The sequence below is a fragment of the Triplophysa rosa genome, linkage group LG11 (assembly GCF_024868665.1).
Source record: "Triplophysa rosa linkage group LG11, Trosa_1v2, whole genome shotgun sequence".
NCBI classification, from domain to species: domain Eukaryota; kingdom Metazoa; phylum Chordata; class Actinopteri; order Cypriniformes; family Nemacheilidae; genus Triplophysa; species Triplophysa rosa.
Genome location: NC_079900.1, coordinates 15,986,794 through 16,006,792, shown reverse-complemented (window position 1 = coordinate 16,006,792; position 19,999 = coordinate 15,986,794). Strand labels below are relative to the sequence as shown.

Sequence of the window (19,999 nt, the reverse complement as noted above, 5' to 3'; positions counted from 1 at the left end):
TAAATATATTGGTTTCATTTGTGAGTTATTAAAAATTTAACTGCATGTGTAAACTAGACAAGTAATATCAAAAGATCGATTAAATTAACGAATCGGATCGCAAAAATGTATCGGCAAATATCGAATCGCTGGCGGAGGATATTGATACGGCATCGTATCATGATGAACTGTCCGATTTACACCCCTAATACATGCATGCACACTTTAGGATTTTAAAACACGAAAGCCTAAAAATGTCCAAAGCAGCTCCATTATTTCCAGCACAGATTCTGCATAATGCATGTTAAGCATCAGTTTTGGATTTCAGATGTTACCTGTGTTTGGGGCTTTGGGGCGGGTGGCAGGCATTGGACCCCAGGGATCAGCAGTTGCAGGAGCCGGGGTCGACCCCCAGGGGTCACTGCTCTTCACAGGAGTGACTGAGGAAGAGCCACTGGGAAGACCCCAGGGATCCACAGGGGCAGCTGGTTTAGGGGCACCACCTAGATAACACAAAGATAAATTCTTTACATTTACATTTATTCACTTGGCAGACGCTTTTATCCAAAGCGACTTACAAGTAGGAGAGCAAATAACATTTTGTCAACACGCTAAACAGTACCGTTAGTTTACAAAGCCATGCTACTAGGAGGATTAAAGCTGGAGTAAGCAACCGACAGTGATACATGTAAACAACAAATCATACTTCACAGATTGGTGGTAGTGTGTCACTTCAGGCTGAAAGCTGTGATCTAATAAAAATACAGTTATACTCCACTTCAGTAGAGTTTTTGTCATTTCCAGTTTAGAGAAATCACAAACCAGCCTCAATACCCCTCTCTCCATACACTTTTTCATGATTAACCAAGTACATCTTAAGCACCAGAACATGGAGAGATTGAGAGCACTGGGCTGTTAGAGGAGGAAAACTGAGCGTTCACTCCAGCGATGCAGATATGAATACCATTTTGTTTTGTCCGCACTGGAATGCACAACTACCTGCCCTGCTACATTACTGAGCCGCCTCGGAGAGCTACGGCCCAACGTCATCATGAGAAAGAACTTGTGGGGGCTCCATGTAAACCTGTCATGTTCATCTCCTGAGCATTATATGCAAACACAGCGGAGGTGTCCTGTGACAGTGAATATTTAACGCCAGTGTCTTAAGTGACACAGATTAATTAATTGTCTTAAGTGACACCGATCACTTTTCAGATGGTGATTCAGGAATCATATCCATTATGAATTGATGCAACCCATCCCAGTGTTGGGGGTAACGCGTTACAAGTAATGTGCGTTACGTAATCAGACTACTTTTTAAAGTAACGAGTAATGTAACGCAGTTACTTTATAAATGTACATATCAATAGTCAAGTTACTTTTGTTTTTCAAGTAACTTGAGTTACTTTTCAGTCCAATCATTGATTTATATGAACATTTTTTAAACTGCAGAAGTGAAATTCTGAATTAAAAGTAGTGTAGACATGATCGCTCATGCTTGTGCAGAAACAGTCGCTAGTCAGACATAGGCAGGGTTGCCATTGTCTGCAGTGTTCCGGCTTCATTTTTATTACGGAAATTTGTGACCCTTGACACAGCGATGGGAGGCCAGAGCTCAGATGTGGAGCTATAGTGTGGCCGCACTCGCCACCATGGACAAAATGCCTGCAAATGCCGGTCATGCTCAATAGACAACTTTCAGATTGTGAAATTAGCGCGAGTCATGAGTCGCAACAGCAATCAATTGTCCTGCAAATGCCGGTCATGTTTGGAAGATAACTTTCAGATCGCGAAATTAGCGCAAGTCATGACACGGAACAGCAATCAATGGCCTTATGCCTCGTGAATGTAAACATAAACTGTGTTCGGCTGTTTGTGGCGCTGCACGCACAGACAGATATGCAGATTTAAATGGGCATGGTCACTGTTAGAATAAGAGTTGGGGAGTGGGCGGAGCACGGGAGAAAGAGAGGAAACAAGTTAGTCTCCTCACCAAATACCAGCATATATACAACATATGTTAAATGTAATTTTCCCCTCAAAATAATATTATATAATATTAGTAATATATTAGATTAATCATAATTTCGTTTAACACTATCGAGTTGTTTTGGCTCAACGAAGTGCTCAGCAAATCTAAAAAAACACCCATATTTGCCGGCCAAAAATCCTCCTTTTCCCACACAGTGTTATATGACCGGAAACTACTCTGCCGACTCTGCTGTCCCAAAAGCTCACCGGCTCCATCTTATGCAACTAGCCCTGCTGTCAAAACACAATAAATATGGAGAGTGACACTTAAGTTAGCAGTGTCAACAGTAGGCAGAGCTCTGATGAGGTGGAGGACTACAGGTAATATTTGAAATGTGTTTTTTAGAGAAAATAAAGGTGTGTCATAGGCTATATAGGATTTTTAAATGCATTACAGTGTTAAACACTAAAGAGCAACAAAGTCTGGAAAAGCATGAGCATCAGTTAGTTGAGAAAAGTACTTTCAGTTACTTTCCACAAAAAGTACTCAAGTAACATATTCAGTTACTTTTTATAGAGTAACTCAACATTATAACTAGTTTCTTTTAAAAATAACTTTCCCAAACACTGACCCATCCCGATCAGATAAACCATGGCAATGTGATTAGGAAAGCACAACGCTGAAGCGAACTGTTGTCAATGTGCTATTATTAGCCGTGGGTGTTTGCTCACAACGCTAGAATGTTTGAGATGCATCTGCAGGCTTACCGTATGACTGCCAGGGGTCAGAGACGGGGCCTGCTGCAGCCGCAGCTCCTGCTCCCGCTCCCCAGGGGTCTGCCGCTTGATTGGCGGGGCCCTCGAGAACTGTGTCTATCAGATCCATCAGAGAAGACTGAGGCTGCATGCACACACACACACACACACACACACACACACACACACACACACACACACACACACACACACACACACACACACACACACACACACACACACGCGCGCACACAACATCAGAGATCAGAACCCATGTCAACAGACCACCATCTTAAATAATCACATCAGCTATGATAAACATGCTTGGTGGCCAAATACTCACATCATGAGTCAATAAGCCCGCAAGAAAAGAAAAGGAAAAAAGTTAAGAGAGGTGAGGTGATAAAAATTATATTTCGAAGACCACGGATGACATGAAGTGAATTCTTCCTTTAATAAGAAAAGGGGAAAGGGACGTGTTGAACTTTCTGTGGCTACAGATTTAGATCTGATCACGCACAGTCTAAACCCACCTCTTTCTTCTTCTTGGTCGCTTTCCCTATGGTGTCTTTACGGCTTTCTTCCAGAGCCATCTGGAGCCGTAGGTCGTCTCCACGGCGCATCCTTTCCTCCTAAACACGTAAAAAACCCACAAAAGAATGAATGCTATAGCATGTGCGTTATGAAAACGTGTCGTCTGCTGCATCACAGCATGAACTGTCGAACTTAATCCAGACGGCAGATCATCATGACTATCATGCACTGCTGTGATTCACCATGATTCAGCAGCACATTTACTCGAGTATGCATACATCTGAAGTACAATTATACACCAAACCCAAGAAATGTTAGCAAGAGACACACCCAGAACTCTGCCCTTCGAAACAAGACTCCATAAGCCGGCACAGAAGACAGGAAGGAAGTTGGTTATGTAAAACATGTCAGTGGGGGGCATGTGAAGATTGTTGTAATCTAGTGGCAGAGCATAATGTTGTATTGTGTTAGCTTTCTTCATGACAATTAAAGCTTCAAAGCAGCACTCATTGTAAGCAGAAGCTCTTATTATAAGATCACTGTAGTCTTTAAATTATATGAGGTCACGAAAGTCGACCAATAATTGAATGAAGCTATATTTATTACTGATAACCAATACAGAATAATAAAAATTAGAGGTGCACCGATTGACCGGCAAGAGATCGGAATCGGACGGTTTTTCGTACGATCGGCCCGAAAGGTGACCGGCCGGTCAGTCTCACGTCTCGCCGATTCCAAGCCGATCTTCTGTTTCCCGTGATGCGGGCAAGAATGCCACAGCCGTCAGTACACTCAAAGCCGCAAGTAAACATGTCACGGCTCGTTTATACTCGCATGTGTGTCCACCGTACCGCGAGTCTCTGCTGACTGACGCGCATCTCTCATATCCGCTGACTGCACGCGCATCATGTACTGTACAGACAAAAAGGTGCACTGTAGTTCATCTCTCGCTGCTCCGTCTACATGGGGTATGTTTGCCAACAGTGATGCTATTAGCATCATGCTAAACTCTGACACATGCTAAACTCATGTTGAAGTCGTTCACTCTGTGTAAAACAAACGTAAATTCCATTCAACCTGATTGCTTGTCTTACGTTAAAACTGTGGTCATTTCACCTAGGTAAAATGACATTCAACACGACTTCTACTTGTTTTTAAAAATCAAAAATATAAAAAAATGAATAAATCAACCAATATATGTGACATATATCTGATTGAGTTCTTTACTAACACAAAAAAACTGCAAATACATGTTACAAGTTGCAGCAAAAATCAACCCACTACTTTTAACCCTACAGACACAAGATAAAGACAATTTATTTTACATTTCAGAAAAAATGAAATAAAGCAATGTTAGTTTCATAAACAGAAACAGACGAGAATAAAGTTGAAGTATTTTATTGTTATCTTAGACTTTTGTGAGATGAGTACAAAAATGAAAAAGGTAAATTAAGTGACATGTTTAGTTATATTTTATTATTTGTACTTCTTTTCAGTCACAGAGTTATTCAATTTAAGAGTTGTTTGGAAAAGAGAAGATTCTGTAATTTAATGCAGCTTGGAGAACTGCATTTAGGGAAATTTGGGGAAATGTTCAATCATTTATTCAATGAAAATAAAAAAGTGTGTATTTTAGAAAAGTTAATATGGTTTTATATACAGTATACTGTCAATTATAGTTTGTGGATAGAACATCGGAATCGGCAAAAATTGGAATCGTCAGGTTTCACTTAAAATAAAATTTGCCGGAATCGGCAAAGAAAATTGCAATCGGTGCATCTCTAATAAAAATGCAAGGAGGAGGAAATGAAGTCACTTCAGGCTGAATCATTCTGTACAGTCATATTTCATTAAAGGTTTGGCCATTATTTAATTGCTGATTTTAAGGCAAGGCAAGAAAACGTGGTTTACTCAACAAAATATTGATGTGATGTTCCTCCAGCCTTAAACAAGAAGGCTCATTATATCAATATCCCTTCAGAATGTTTATAAATCCGGGGCATGTCTCATGCAACCATGTCCACTTCTAAAATGACTACTAATGTACATTAGGACATGGTCAGATTAAACTGTGTTTTATACATTCCCAATGACAACAGAGATGAGCGGTTTAACTCATATCCTGGGGATTCAACCCCAAAACATTTCATATACTTACATACATCATTATGCAGTAATGCTACTAAAGTTTCTGATAATTTAATGAATTCAGGTCACTCCTAACTGAAAGTATTTTATTTAGTCTGAGGTCTTCTCTAGAACTCGATGCAAACCATGTCAAGTTTGCTTCCAGATGAAGTTTGGCATCAGTGATAGTGATAGGTAAGAATGATGTAATAATTCTGTAACTGTGGTTAGTATGTGCAACAGATGGATACATATGGGAGGCATTGTAAGAAATGATCTGTGTCAGATAAGTTTACATTCAAATGTGTGCCTGAATGAGCTATTTATAGTTATTCCATCTAAAGGTCAATCTAACCGCAGAAAAACACTGCCACGTTGGCCCCATTGCATTTTATAATGAAAAAAATATGAACCAAATAATGCACTACCAATAACTCAAACATCACCAAACCACTAAAGAAAGTAATATTCATTCAGTGTACTAGTTTGCTGACTGGTTTGACGCATTAATAAGTTTGCTTTACACCAGATGTGGGCAGCGCGGCACTAAATCTAATACTAAAAACGGAAGTGAAACGTATTGAAGAATACAGTCTAGCGTCAGATGTTTTAAACTCTTTACAGCTCTGTTGATTGACACATTACTAACATTCCAGTGTATGTGTCATACCGCCCGGTACAGCTCACAAGCAGTGACAACAGTTTGCTGACAGAGTAATATTACCACACAGAAGTGTAAGAAAATCCTTACAGTTTACCTCCCTCTCAGATGAGCCCTTATTTACCATCACCCACCAGCCTTGTTTTTAGCGTTTGGAAAATTATCAGATGTCCAAATACACACACACTTCCTACACATTATTCTTTAAAGCGTCATGAAACCTCCCCCTTTCAGATACATTCTACCTCACTGTCGTTTTTGAAAAATGCAATTAAAATGGGTGTGAACGCTGTGAGAAGAAGAGTGGGGGAATGGGCGGGGCAAGAGAGAAAGTGATCCGATTCCATATCTTAAAATATATTACCGCATTCCTGACACAGACTGCCTTCATGAACGAGTCCAAACGTCTTTATTTCTAAAAGCTTTCCCGAGTTAAACCCAATTTGCTACTGTTCCGGCCTTACTCGCATCCATGACGAGCGGGCTTCAAAGTTTAAACCGGGACGTTCCAGCATGGTGACTCGCATTCCGCTGGTCAGTGTCGTAAGTCCCCTAACTCCATCTGTTTGACTTCCGAATGTGACACATTTAACAAAATTGACTAGTTTTCTCTACTGTAATAACTTACAGTTGCTAACATTGTTTTCTATGATGTGCAACACAACCAACTCTGTTAACATCTAAATAAATGTTGTTTAAGGTTTCATGGCGCTTTAAAGGGATACTTTACTAGCAAATCAAAATTATCCCATGTTTTACTCACCCTCAAAGCATCCTAACTGAATATGACTTTCTTCTTGAAGAATAATGTAGTCGGAGTTATAACACCACGTTTCATTTTACTTCCAAGAGGTAGAATGGGAGTGAATGGGTGTTGACTTCTTGAAGCTCCAAAAAGTGCATCCATTGATCAAAGAACTGCTCGACACGGCTCCGTTAACAAAGGTCTGGCAGATGACGCAGGCATGTCGTACGTTCCGGTGACGAACGCTACATTTTTCGTTTTGTTCCAATAGGATAGCGTCTACTCTGGCGGGAGCTGGGAGCTGTCGTCACCGTCATTTGCCGGAAAAACAAGCCTCTGGTTCACTCGCATTTGAGAGATGACGGAAGCTAGACATCAACGTTAATAGCGCGGTCAATATGGATATTTCTCTTAAACAAAAACATCGATTCGCTTCAGAAGACCTTTGTTAAGACCACGGAGCCGTGTCGAGCAGTTCTTTGATCAATGGATGCACTTTTTGGAGGTTCAAAAAGTCAACACCAATTCACTCCCATTCTACCGCTTGGAAGTAAAATGATACATGGTATTATAACTCCGACTGCATTATTCTTCAAGAAGAAAACCATATTCAGTTAGGATGCATTGAGCGTGAGTAAAACATGGGGAAATTTTGATTTTCTAGAAAAGTATCCCTTTAAGAAGCAATTGCTGAAGAACCCCAAACATCACCAGAGACTTGGTAATAAATAATATTAATTTAGTGAACATGGACTGATTAACTGGGGGTGAAACAAGTCAGAACTGTTGAGTGATGGCATGCAAATGAAGACAACTGCAGTTCAGTCTGTCATCCTTAAAATGTGTATGTCAAACCATGGATCACCCCAGGAATGTCCTGTGGGGTTTTAGGATGTGTTTTAATTTAGAGTAAAATAAAGTCTGCTGTTAAAAGGATAGTTTGCCCAAAAATGAAAATTCTGTCATGAATTACTCACTAGTTGTTCCAATCCTGTATACATTTCTTTGTTTGAACACAGAGAAAGATATTTGGACGAATGCTTGTAACCAAACAGTTCTTAGACCCCATGATGGGGTTTTGTGTCCGTACAATGCAGGTCAATGGGGGTCTATGTGGTTTGGTTACCAACATTCTTCAAAATACATTATTTTTTTGTCATAAAGATTTGCATTTACATGAGAAACAAAGAATTTTTATTTTTTGGGTGAACTATCTCTTTAAGGTGATGTACTGCACCTGCTCGGCAGCTTCTCGACTCATGGCAAGAGCCAGCTGCAACTGTAACTCTTCTTCACCGCTGGTCTGAGGCCTGGCTTGCTCCAATTCTGAAGATGAGTTGGGTGACGTGGCTGAAACACAAAAAACACATGACATTATCATTACTGCAACCACACCTCTCAGGGTTATCTTTAGGTTGGGCTCTTCCTGTGTGAAGCAATGAGCATGCATCAATAAACAGCTGGTGAACAATAGGCTGAACGGGTTATATCAGTTACTAGGTTACTGCTCATAACCTCAACACCATGAGAACTATGCTAAATGTTTAAGGAATGCTATTGCTCTGAAAAGCAAATTTGTTGAATGAGGATAGCCAAAACCTTCGTTTGTGTCCAGCTCAAATAAGTAATTCATACACATATGGGAATTCTCATTTTTGGGTAAACTATTCCATCTAATTTGTTGGATGTGAATACAGAAGCAGGAACTGAGGAGATTCCCATCAGCCAGCTGCATGCTGGGTAAGTGACAACAGACTGATCATAAGTTTGTTGCTAAACCAGCGGACGACAGCTTAGTGCTGAAGAACCAAATACCGGTGTGTATTTTTGTTGATATGTTTAATATACTGCATTCCTGGTACAGTGAGGGAAATATTTATTTGATCCCCTGCTCATTTTGTAAGTTTGCCTGCTTACAAAGAAATGAAGGGACTATAATTTTTATGGTAGGTTTATTTTAAGTGATAGAGACAGAATATAAAAAATCAGGGAAAAATGTATTATATAAAGGTTATAAATTGATTTGCATTTCAGTCAGTGAAATAAGTATTTGATCCCCGGGCAAAACATAACTTTGTACTTGGTGGAGAAACCCTTGTTGGCAAGCACAGAGGTAAGACATTTCTGATAGTTGGTCACCAGGTTTGCACATGTGTCAGGATACATTTAGTCCACTCCTCTGTCAATCTTTAAGGTTTCTTGGCTGTCGCTCAGCAAATTGGAGTTTTAGCCTTCACAGATTTTCTATAGGACTAGGGTCTAGAGACTGGCTAGGACAGATAATATTAAAGAGGTATGTGAGCTCGCAAGCACGATGTCAGACACTGTAATATTCTCTGGCCCCCTCACTGCTTATCGTGGTGATGAGATTTATAGCAGATTATCATCACTAAATGGCTGGTTGTCTGAGTGGTGCCTGCAGAATGATATAGTTTTTATTAATAACTGGAAGAGTTTTGAGGGCAGACCTGACCTGTTGAAACGAGATGGTCTCCATCCCTCCTGGGCTGGGGCTTCCCTCCTGTCTAGAAATATGGCAAAAAGTCTTAATAATGCTAAAACTTGACTCACTGGGGCCCAGGTCAGGGAGCAGACAGAATGGCTCAACCATCTGTCTGCTTGCAGTCTCATGTCGCAGAATACACAAAATGTACAACATGTAATAATCCCTTCTCCCAAACATCATAAAATAGAGACTGTGTCTGTGCCCCGGATTAGCAAACATAAAATAATGCGTAAACCTCTTGAAAGTAATTTAATAAACGTTAAACAAATTAAACATGAACAAAATACAGATAATCAACTGTTACGACTCGTCAACTGTTACGACTCGGATTGCTAAATATTAGATCTCTCTCTAATAAAGCACTTTTTGTTAATGATACGATAAAAGATCACAACATAGACATGCTCTGTTTGACAGAAACATGGCTAAAACCAGATGATTATATTACTTTAAATGAATCTGTCCCCCAAGATTATTATTATAAACATGAGCCTCGTCTAAAGGTCAGTTTATGGTTCTGCGTAGGACCTACGCCGTAACATACGGCGTAGCCTACGTACGTAGACGACATCGTCGTGAACATTTATGGTTCTGCGTTGAGAGTATGCGTCATACTGCAATTACACCGCCGAAACGCTAGTTGGCTCTTTGTGTTTTCATGGGTTTGCTCTTCTTCGCCGATGTTTTGTGTGTGTGTATGCTAGTGTTTGCAAACGACAATGGAAGCCAAACCGACGTTAGAGGAAATCTCTCTCCAAGAATTCGCCGCCATCTGACAGTCTTTATAGTCCGCCGAAGAGGAGTCATACAGATGCGTGTTATTTCCGAACCTCTTCAATCAGACGCTCAGTAACTTGGTCGATGTCGATGCTCACCATGTTGTTCTTTTGTGGACTCTGAACTTGCCGGAAGAAGACACCAGAGAACAAGATGCCGGAAATGCGTAGAAGGAAGTACGATGCTGCCAAACCGACCAATCACAGCGCTTGCGGTCCGCGTAGGGTCCGCGTTGAGTTGACGCGTTGCTACATTTTTGGAGAGGTGCGCGTCAGGCTACGGCTTAGGGTACGCGGCTCTGCGTAGGCTACGCCGTAGGTTACGGCGTAGGTCCTACGCAGAACCATAAACTGACCTTAAAAGGCAGAGGGGGAGGTTTCGCAGCACTTTACAATAACTCTATTAGCATTTCCCATAAGTCTAACTCTAAATACAATTAAACTTTTGAAGTCATGGTACTTCATGTTTCAACACCTAATACTAAGGATAAAACATGTTAAAAAGGTATTCTGGCTATTGTATATAGGCCTCCAGGGCACCACACAGATTTTATTGAAGAATTTGGTGGGTTCTTATCAGAACTAGTAGTGGCCGCAGATCGTTGGTGACTAACATCCATGTAGATAACGATACAGATGGCTTAGGAATGGCTTTCAAAGACACTCTTAACTCCATGGGCGTTAGTCAACATGTGTCAGGACCCACTCACCTTCGTAATCATACTTTAGATTTAATACTGTCTTACGGTATAAATGTGGACGACGTTAAAATCCTTCAGCAGAGTGAAGACATTTTAGATCATTATCTTGCATTATGTTTACTTCACTGGCCTACAGCTGCAAATAAAACTCATCGTTACAAATATGGTAGAACAATAACGTCAACTACCACAGATGCGTTTCTCGATAATCTGCCCAAATTGTCTCAAATCTCTAGCATGAGAAATAACGTTGAAGATCTTGACATTACCATTGAAAATTCAACATTGAAACTCCACCTTCTCGGAAACGCTAGACACAGTTGCTCCTCTACGTTTAAAGAAGATTAAAAATGGCAGCCCTACACCGTGGTATAATGAACACACTCAGGCTCTAAGGTAAACGGTCCGAAAAATGGAGCGCATCTTTAAGAAAACTAAATTAGAGGTATTTCGTACAGCATGGAAGGATAGTATTCGATAAATACAGGAAAGCCCTAAAAACGTCTAGATCCGCCTACTTTTCATCACTAATAGAAGAAAACCAGCACAACCCTAGGTTTTTATTTAACATGGTGGCTAAATTAACAAAAAATAAATCGTCAGCGACTTCAGATTCTGGATATCAGCATAACAATGATGAATTTATGAACTACTTCACATATAAAATCCAAGATATTAGAGAAAAAATTATAACAATGCAATCAGAAGTGAAACCCGCTGAACAAACAAACTACAGTGCCCCGAAGGAGAAATTGCAATTATTTTCTACCGTAGATCACGAAGAACTGTCTAAAATCATTAGATCATCTAAATCAACAACATGCATTCTAGACCCTATACCTACAAATCTACTGAAAGAGATGCTCCTAGAAATTATAGATCCTCTTCTTAGCATTATTAACTCATCTCTGACATTAGGACGTGTGCCTAAAGCACATAAGATGGCTGTTATAAGGCCCCTTGTCAAAAAACCCCAACTCGACCCTAGAGAACTAAGGAACTACAGACCTATATCGAATCTACCTTTCATATCTAAAGTTCTGGAAAAAGTAGTTTCAACTCAATTATGCTCCTTCCTCCAAAGGAATGACATCAATGAAGAATTCCAGTCTGGATTTAGAGCATGTCACAGTACAGAGACTGCTTTGATCAGAGTTACAAATTATCTGCTATTGGCGTTTGACCGAGGTTGCATCTCGTTATTGGAGCTGCTAGACCTTAGTGTTGCATTCGATTGACCATTGACCACAGCACACTCCTACATAGACTCGAAAATTACGTCGGCATTAAGGGAACAGCTTTGAAATGGTTTAAATCTTATTTATCCGACCGTTTTCAATTTGTAGCAATAAACAATGAGATGTCACGCAAATCGCAAGTCCAGTACGGTGTACCACAGGGCTCAGTCTTAGGGCCTCTACTCTTCGCATTATACATGCTACCTCTAGGAAATATAATAAAGCGACACGGAGTTAGCTATCACTGTTATGCTGATGATACTCAACTTTATATTTCCTCGAAGCCTCATGAAACACAGAAGTTCCATCCAATAATGGAATGCATAGTCGATATAAAAAACTGGATGAGTAACAACTTTTTATTACTGAACTCGGACAAAACAGAAGTGTTACTTATTGGACCAAAAACTGCCATACGTAACAACCAAGAATACTGCTCAACTATTGACGGATGTTCCATAAAACCGTCGTCGTCAGCTAAGAATCTTGGCGTTCTATTCGATAGTAATCTGTCATTTGAGAGCCACGTCACAAACACCTGTAAAATTGCGTTTTTCCATTTTAAGAATATATCTAAACTACGTCATATGCTGTCAATGTCAGATGCAGAGAAGTTAATTCATGCATTCATGACATCAATACTAGATTACTGTAATGCACTGTTAGGTGGTTGCCCTGCAGGCTTATTACAAAAACTCCGACTGGTCCAAAACGCGGCAGCTCGAGTTCTTACACGTACAAAAAAGTATGAACATATTAGCCCGGTTCTGTCAACCTTGCACTGGTTACCTATAAAGCATCGCGTTAACTTTAAAATCTTGCTTATTACCTATAAAGCCCTACATGGTTTAGCTCCTCAGTACTTAAGTGAACTCCTCTTGTATTGTATAGCTCCTCTTGTACATGTGCATTACGCTCTCAGGCGTCCTGTCAGTTGGTAACACCTAGAATTTCAAAATCAAGTGCAGGTGGTAGATCCTTTTCCTATCTAGCGCCTAAACTTTGGAATAGTCTTCCCTGCACTGTCCCGGAGGCAGACACACTCTGTCAGTTTAAATCTAGACTAAAGACACATGTTTTTAATTTTGCATACTCTACACTTCCATAATATAAATTCTGAGGGTTTAGGCTGCATTAGTTAGGCCACGTTTACACAATGAAAAACAGAAAAGTTTTTCCGTTGCGTTTTTGAAAAGCTTCACGTACACATGACAGCGTTATCAAAACGGTCTGCATTTACACGGATCCAGGAAAACAGATAAAAATGCTGTAGTATGCATGCCAGGCCAGTGGATGGCGATGTTGTTGTGTAAAGAAACAGGACGTGCCTTGACACATACACATGCACAGTTATAAGCCAAAAGTGCTTTTTAATACCGTTGGTCGACGTATATGTGTGTTTAAAGTCTGGCGAATGTAATAGTGCATCTCCGCTGGTCTTGTGGGTGCAGCAAATCCACATTTTGCTGGGGAAACGTTAATACATAGTCGAGCAGCGAGAGCTCACAGTACGGGAAGCCGCTATATTGTTTTAGCTATACTCGCTTGACTGAGCGCGTAATACGCATGTGCGTGACGTCATTGTTTTCAGAAAGTTCCGTCTTGCAGTTTACATGGAAACGAAAACGGCGGCGTTTTAAAAAAGTTTCACTTTGAGAGCAGTTTTCAAAAGTTTGCGTTTTCAGTCCCCTAAAACGCCGTTTCCGTGTAAACGGACAGCTAAAACTGCCCTGGTTGGGCCTGGGTTCTCCTGAGGTTTTTTTTCTCGATTGGAGTTTTGGGTTCCTCACCACCTTTGCATACTGTTTTGCACTGTTTGCCTGGCCGGGGGGCTGCTTTAGAATTTTAAAGTTTTACTTAATACTGCATATAGGAATTTATAGTCCGTTTAATATTTGACCTGTGCTTCTCTCTCCTTTATCTTAAATGTGTGCTTTCACTGTGCATGTGCGTGCGTGTGTCTGCGCGTTCGTGTGTGTGTCTATGTCTATGTGTGTTAGTATGTGTGCATATTGTGTGTGTGGAGTGTTTTGTATGTGGGTGTGTCTGTCTTCTGTGTTTTCACCTTTTTTCTTGTTTTTACAGGTATAACTTTGTTTTGCTTATAGTTAATATGTCTCATGTACAGCTGCTTTGTAACAATGAAAATTGTAAAAAGCGCTATATAAATAAAGTTGAGTCGAGTAGGACATTTAATGTGCTTCTCCTTAAGCCACTCTTTGGTTGTCTTGGCAATATGTTTTGGGTCTTTGTCATGTTAAAGGGACATCCACGACCCATCTTCAGTGATCTAGATAAGGGGAGAAGGTTCTCGTCCAAGATTTTACGGTACACTGGCTTGTCCCTCAGCCCCTCAATGCGGTGAAGTCATCCTGTACCCGTAGCAGAGAAAAAGCCCTAAAGCATAATGTTTCCAACACTGTGCTTCTCTGTAGGGATGGTGTTCTTGGGGTCATAGTCAGCATTTCTCTCCCTCCAAAAACAGGAGTCAGTTTTGGTCTCACGGCACTTTCTCCAAAGCCTTTTCTGAATCATTTTGATGTTCATTGTAAAACTTCAGATGAGCCAGACGGGTCTTCTTGGGCAGGAGGACCTTGCGGGTGCTTCAGGATTTCAATCTACTGCAGCATAGCGTGTTACCAATGGTTTGCTTGCTAACTGTGGTGCCAAACTGTCTTGAAATCATTAACAAGCTTATTCCGTGTAGTTCTGGGCTGATCTTTAACCTTTCTCATGATCATCTTCACCCCATTAGGGAAATATTGCAGGGAGCACCAGACCAAGGGCAATTGATAGTTATTTTGTATTTCTTCTATTTCCAAATAATCGCACCAACAGTTGTCTCCTTCTCACCAAGCTTCTGTCTGTTGCCTGTTCAAGGTTTGTGCAGAAATAATTGAACCGCACAGTTCTCCACCAAAGGTTCGGCACATCTTAAATCTGACGACGCATTTATAATGTGGTTCGTTAAAAATTATAATGCGTAAAACAGACAAAGTTCAGCTAATGTATGTTTGTCGATGGATACACATTTAATACCTACAACAAATCAAATAACGTAGACAAATCTCAATAGGACTGACGTGTGCTGTACACTCATTTATGCTTTCATCACCTGGGTGTTGTGAGCGCGCGAGTGCAGGTGAGACCTGAACAGCACATGTTGCCGTTTAAACTACACTCATTCAAGCCTTGCCAATTTAAACATTTAAGTGCAAGATGATGCACAAGAAAACTCGCTTGCACGCTGTGAGAAGATCCGAAGCGCGTATAAGGAAAGTCTCAGACATGTCGCAAATATTGAGTTGTCTGTGTGTGAATTTGTCTGTTTAAGAGCTTCAAAGTAGGTTGACATGCCCCTCTTGTTGAGTGTCTTAACAAACATAGTAGGTTATGTCTTAAGTGAAGGGGCGAAACAGACGAAAAACAACGCATGTGTACAGTATCAGTGTACTGGATCGGTATCATTCCTCTTAAAGCGACAGCAGCATATTCCTGCTGTCTGTTAAAAGTCAAGGAAATCACTCAGTGCTTGTGACTCAATAGCTTCTGTAACTTCAATTATGACTCATCTTATTTAATTTGTACATATGCAATGTTATGTTTTATTTGATTACTTTAATCCATTTCTACCTTAAAAGGTATATATACAGTATCTTATTTTATTTTCTGCTTTGCTCTGTTGTTTTATTGGTGATGTTACTTGTAGCTTGATTATTTGTAGCTTGATTATTTGTTCTTATTTTTATTTGTCAATAGTCCCTTTTCCCTGAACATGGCACAAACCGAACCTAAACCGTGACCATAAAACCGTGACACAAACCGAACCGTGTGTAATTTGAACCGTTACACACCTACACTGCACACATGTGTGATGCCTCTTACAAATACACAACTGGGTTAGCGTCCAGATTTTTTTAAGGCTCTGTCATTAGTTCGAGCTCTCATCAATCAATGGATTGCCTAGCTGTGATCTATACGATCTGAGAGACATTAGACAGAGTCTTGATGCATTGCTTCCATAACGATTAGAAAGATGCGACTTGAGACCCTGAGTTTCCCGCTTTCAAACCAAGAGGGAATTAAAAAAAAAAATACAACCAAAAGGTTTGATTCTGTGGGAACAGAAGTAGAGGCGGGGAAGAGCTGTGAGATCACCAATGACATCACTGGTGTTCTGGTCCATGCCACCCTTAGTGAGCTAATGTGGAAAACATGAATCATTAACTCGTTAATGTGGTTGAAGTCAATTTCTGATCTTAATTTGACTTCTGTTAATAACAAATGTATGTCGCATATATATACATATATATACATACATATACATACAGTATATTAGGGCTGTCAACGTTAACGCGTTAGCACATGTGATTAATTTTTTTTAAGATTAACGCGTTAAAATATTTAATGCAATTAACGCAGCATCCGTTTACTTGGTCATCTTCTGTCTAGCGTTACATTATAGAATCTTTCTCTTATTCATGTAAAGGCCTTTAAACCATTTAAGCACGATTTGAAACAAAAGTGTAGATAGACAGCTTATAGCTGTTGGATGTGGCACAACGCGACAGCAGTCCAGTCTGGTGTATACATGGGCTAAAGGCTGTGTCAGTGAATCTCTGTCATACAGCGCACCAGTATTAAGTTCTATTTCGTGTTTGAATGAACAAAACAAGATTGTGCCAGAAAGCCTGTTTTGTCTAGCATTTTCGTAAGCACAGATTTCAACGTGTTAAATAAAATCCTAAATGAATGCAAAGAGTTGTGAAAATGGGAAAGGGTGTCAGATCTGTCGTAGAGCGGCAGCTCTTAAATGGGCCGCATTCTTAAACCTGCTGCTGTGACTCCTGTCATTAATGTTGAAGGTGTCATATGGCACGAATGCGTGTTTTTCTGTGTCTTTGGTGTGTTATAAGTTGCCCATGCATGTATTAGACACGTAAAATTGCAAAAAATTTAAGTATTGGAACAAAAGATGCACTCTATCTAAAAGCGAATGCTCACCCAGACCTGCCTGAAACGCCTCGTGTAACCACACCCTCACGAATCTACGTCATTTCGTGGTATGACTTGACTAAGACCGCCCAAATCTATACGCAAGTAAGGTGGGTACTTGCATGAGGTACAACATAAGTCCTAATAATCAGTAATTATGTTCCAACTAGAGGCAACAAATGTCGTGTTTATAATGGGGTTTATTGTCTTTGTTGAGTCGCGACGAGACGTGGCGTAACACTGGTTGATCACTAACGGCAAATCTTTATAACATTGTATATAAAAGGTTAGCTATAGTTTTTAACAATATATTTTTAAAAAACCTTACCAATCCTTTACATCCTGCTCAAGTCGCACTGGCAAAGTTGATTTATTGGCTTGATCATCTTCATTTTCCAGATCACCTTCGGGCTCGAATTGATAACCGATGACATTTTATCACCTGTCAGTACAATTGCTTGGGAACATGATGTTCCGAATATGGTAAGAGGCGTTACATTTCCACAAGCTTGCAGTATTTGACCAATCACTACGCACTGGTTAACTGGCCAATCATAGCACACCTCGCTTTTCAGAGCGATCAGCTTTGTAAAAAATGAGCGGGCTTGTCTGACAGTAGCCCCGCCGCTCGTGACATCCTTTGACATCATACAGTCGTCGCGTGCACTCAGTCCCCTGTACTAAACAACTTGTCAAAGTATGTTCTGTGCACCTTCTGAGAGAACAGTCAGCTTTTGTGGGTGGAGTTTGGTGGAGAGACGTGAACTGATATGGTTATCAGACAGCATCAGTCAGAATTGCTTGCATTGGATTTTTTTTTTTCTCAAATCATTTTGCAATGTAGCCCATAATAATCCAACAGTTTTAGTTTATTCATATTATTAGCTTATGGCCTAATGTGGAATGACAGTTTTTAATGAAGTGTTTTGTTTTAGGGGTACAGAGTAACTTACATTACATTCTTTTAGCAGTCAGTTATAGGCCTAATGAATATAGGCTATTCATGAAGGGAGAGGGCTCAATCTTTTGTTTGAATTTACTTTGTTTTGCTCAATTTTATATTAAGTTGTCTTGTATTTTATTGAAAAGCAAGACAAATTATAAAAAGCACATTTTGACACTTCAGTTTGTGCAATAGTGAAAAAATGGCTTAATAAATAGAAGAAATCCAAAAAACCATGTTCGGTATTATTCGGCCTTCGACCAAGTGCTTCACATCATGTTCAGCTTCGGCCAAGAATTTTGGTTTAGCATTAAAGACTGTAAAGTGTTTGAGAACTTAATTCAATTTCTGTATATTTCCTACCTGTTAGACATGATAGCTCTCAATTATACTGTACTTCAATGATGAACGGCTATAATTAATGTTAACATTTCAATCAATTTAATGGAGACATCAGTTGCAGTACTAACATCAGAATGTTGGCTTTCATTCATAAAATTATGTTAGGGATGTCCCGAGCCGATCAAGGCATTTTTTACCTGATCGGGATCGGCTATTTAATGCTCGATCATTTCCGATCAAGTCTGCTGTCATGCAAGTTTTGTATGAGAGTGCAAGCTGTGAAAGCTGTGTTAGCAGAGCAGAAATACAAGAGCGGCGGAATAGCCATACGTTTGTAATGTCTGCAGCGCGAGCAATGCGCAAGGCGTTAGCAACGGAGGTTCGTTTAATAATAACAATTTAATACCAAAACACTCAAAAACATGGACGGATTATAGCAAGTTCACAGAGCTCTGTGACAACGTGATGGAGAACACAGGTTAACGTCTGATTTCTTCCTTCATACATCGCTCTAAAGGAGCTTTACAACAAACTTATACAATTGCTAGGTATTAGACTTTTCATTTTAAAAAGTAATTCGAAAAGTTTCATGCAAACATGACCAAATTAAGTTCATCTTCAAAGACTCAGAATAGCTGTCACACATGCAAATTTACATTAAGATAAGCAAACAACTAATGTTGTAACCACAAAATATAGAAAACACACTGAATTATTGCTTGAAATGAGAGCTGGGAAATAGTTTTGCTGTGTTACGCTGGCTGTATAAAGGCATCCAGAAGCTATTTTAAACACAGGTCAAGCTCTTTGCTTGGCTGAAAGACACATTAAACTAATAGCCAAGAACAAAACACGGGAACTAAGGAGAAACAGATATTCACTGTCCAGCTGGACTTTCTCTTGGTTACACACACATGCACACACACACCTGTGAACGTTTACTGACACAAATACATTATTATCTGTAGTGAGGATGTTTTTAGTATAGAGCTAACATAAGCAAAAGGAAAGTTTAAAACCATGTTTCGGACAGCAACCACACACACACACACACACACACACACACACACACACACACACAGGAAACAATGCTAATTTTGACATCTGAACAACACTTGAAAGAAATGTTTGCTAATTTAGAAACCAGCGAGGTTTTTCTAGACGTTCCATCAGCAGTTATCAACAGTACAGTGCTTTTTCTAGTCATCTCTCTAGAACACTAATATAGTTGTTGACAGCATATGGGTAGTTGATAAATGACACGACATAATGTCTACATTTGCTGACAACAACTACATTATGAGAATCAAGACTTGCGAAAATGCATAAATGAATAACAAAAAATTGAACATATGAATTTTGTGTACTACATTTATAACTGATCTGCTTTCACTTTTATTTTACATATTTGCATCTTTACTAATATTACAAGATCATCTAAATATAATTTATAATATAATAAAAATTGCCACTGTTTCATGTGGTCCCTGGATAATACTAATTATTTTACAACTCAAGAAATGTAAAAAAATCTGTTTAAAATCTCTTCCGTGACACACGTTAGCTGGACACTGTATTTATCAAAAAGTCACTTTACATAAACAATGAAAGACATACAGTATATTATTAAATAGTATAGGGCTGTGTATTGGCAAGTGCCTCCCGATACGATACATATCACAATCGATGGGTCAATATACAATATATGATATACGATATGATATA

At 39.7% G+C, this 19,999-nt stretch overlaps 1 protein-coding gene across 3 annotated transcripts in view; it reads right to left on the bottom strand.

Moving 5' to 3' along the window:
- Positions 1–19,999, bottom strand: part of epn2 (epsin 2) — a 34,843-nt gene that overhangs the window by 4,665 nt on the left and 10,179 nt on the right. For 2 of the 3 annotated variants that reach the window (XM_057345461.1, XM_057345460.1), the window contains exons 3-6: positions 8,011–8,123; positions 3,240–3,338; positions 2,719–2,851; positions 315–482 (exon numbers count right to left, since the gene is read on the bottom strand). In XM_057345461.1, the coding sequence (XP_057201444.1) occupies positions 315–482; positions 2,719–2,851; positions 3,240–3,338; positions 8,011–8,123 (513 nt within the window). The remainder of the gene's footprint in view (positions 1–314; positions 483–2,718; positions 2,852–3,239; positions 3,339–8,010; positions 8,124–19,999) is intronic. The other variant, XM_057345462.1, reaches the window with a different exon arrangement.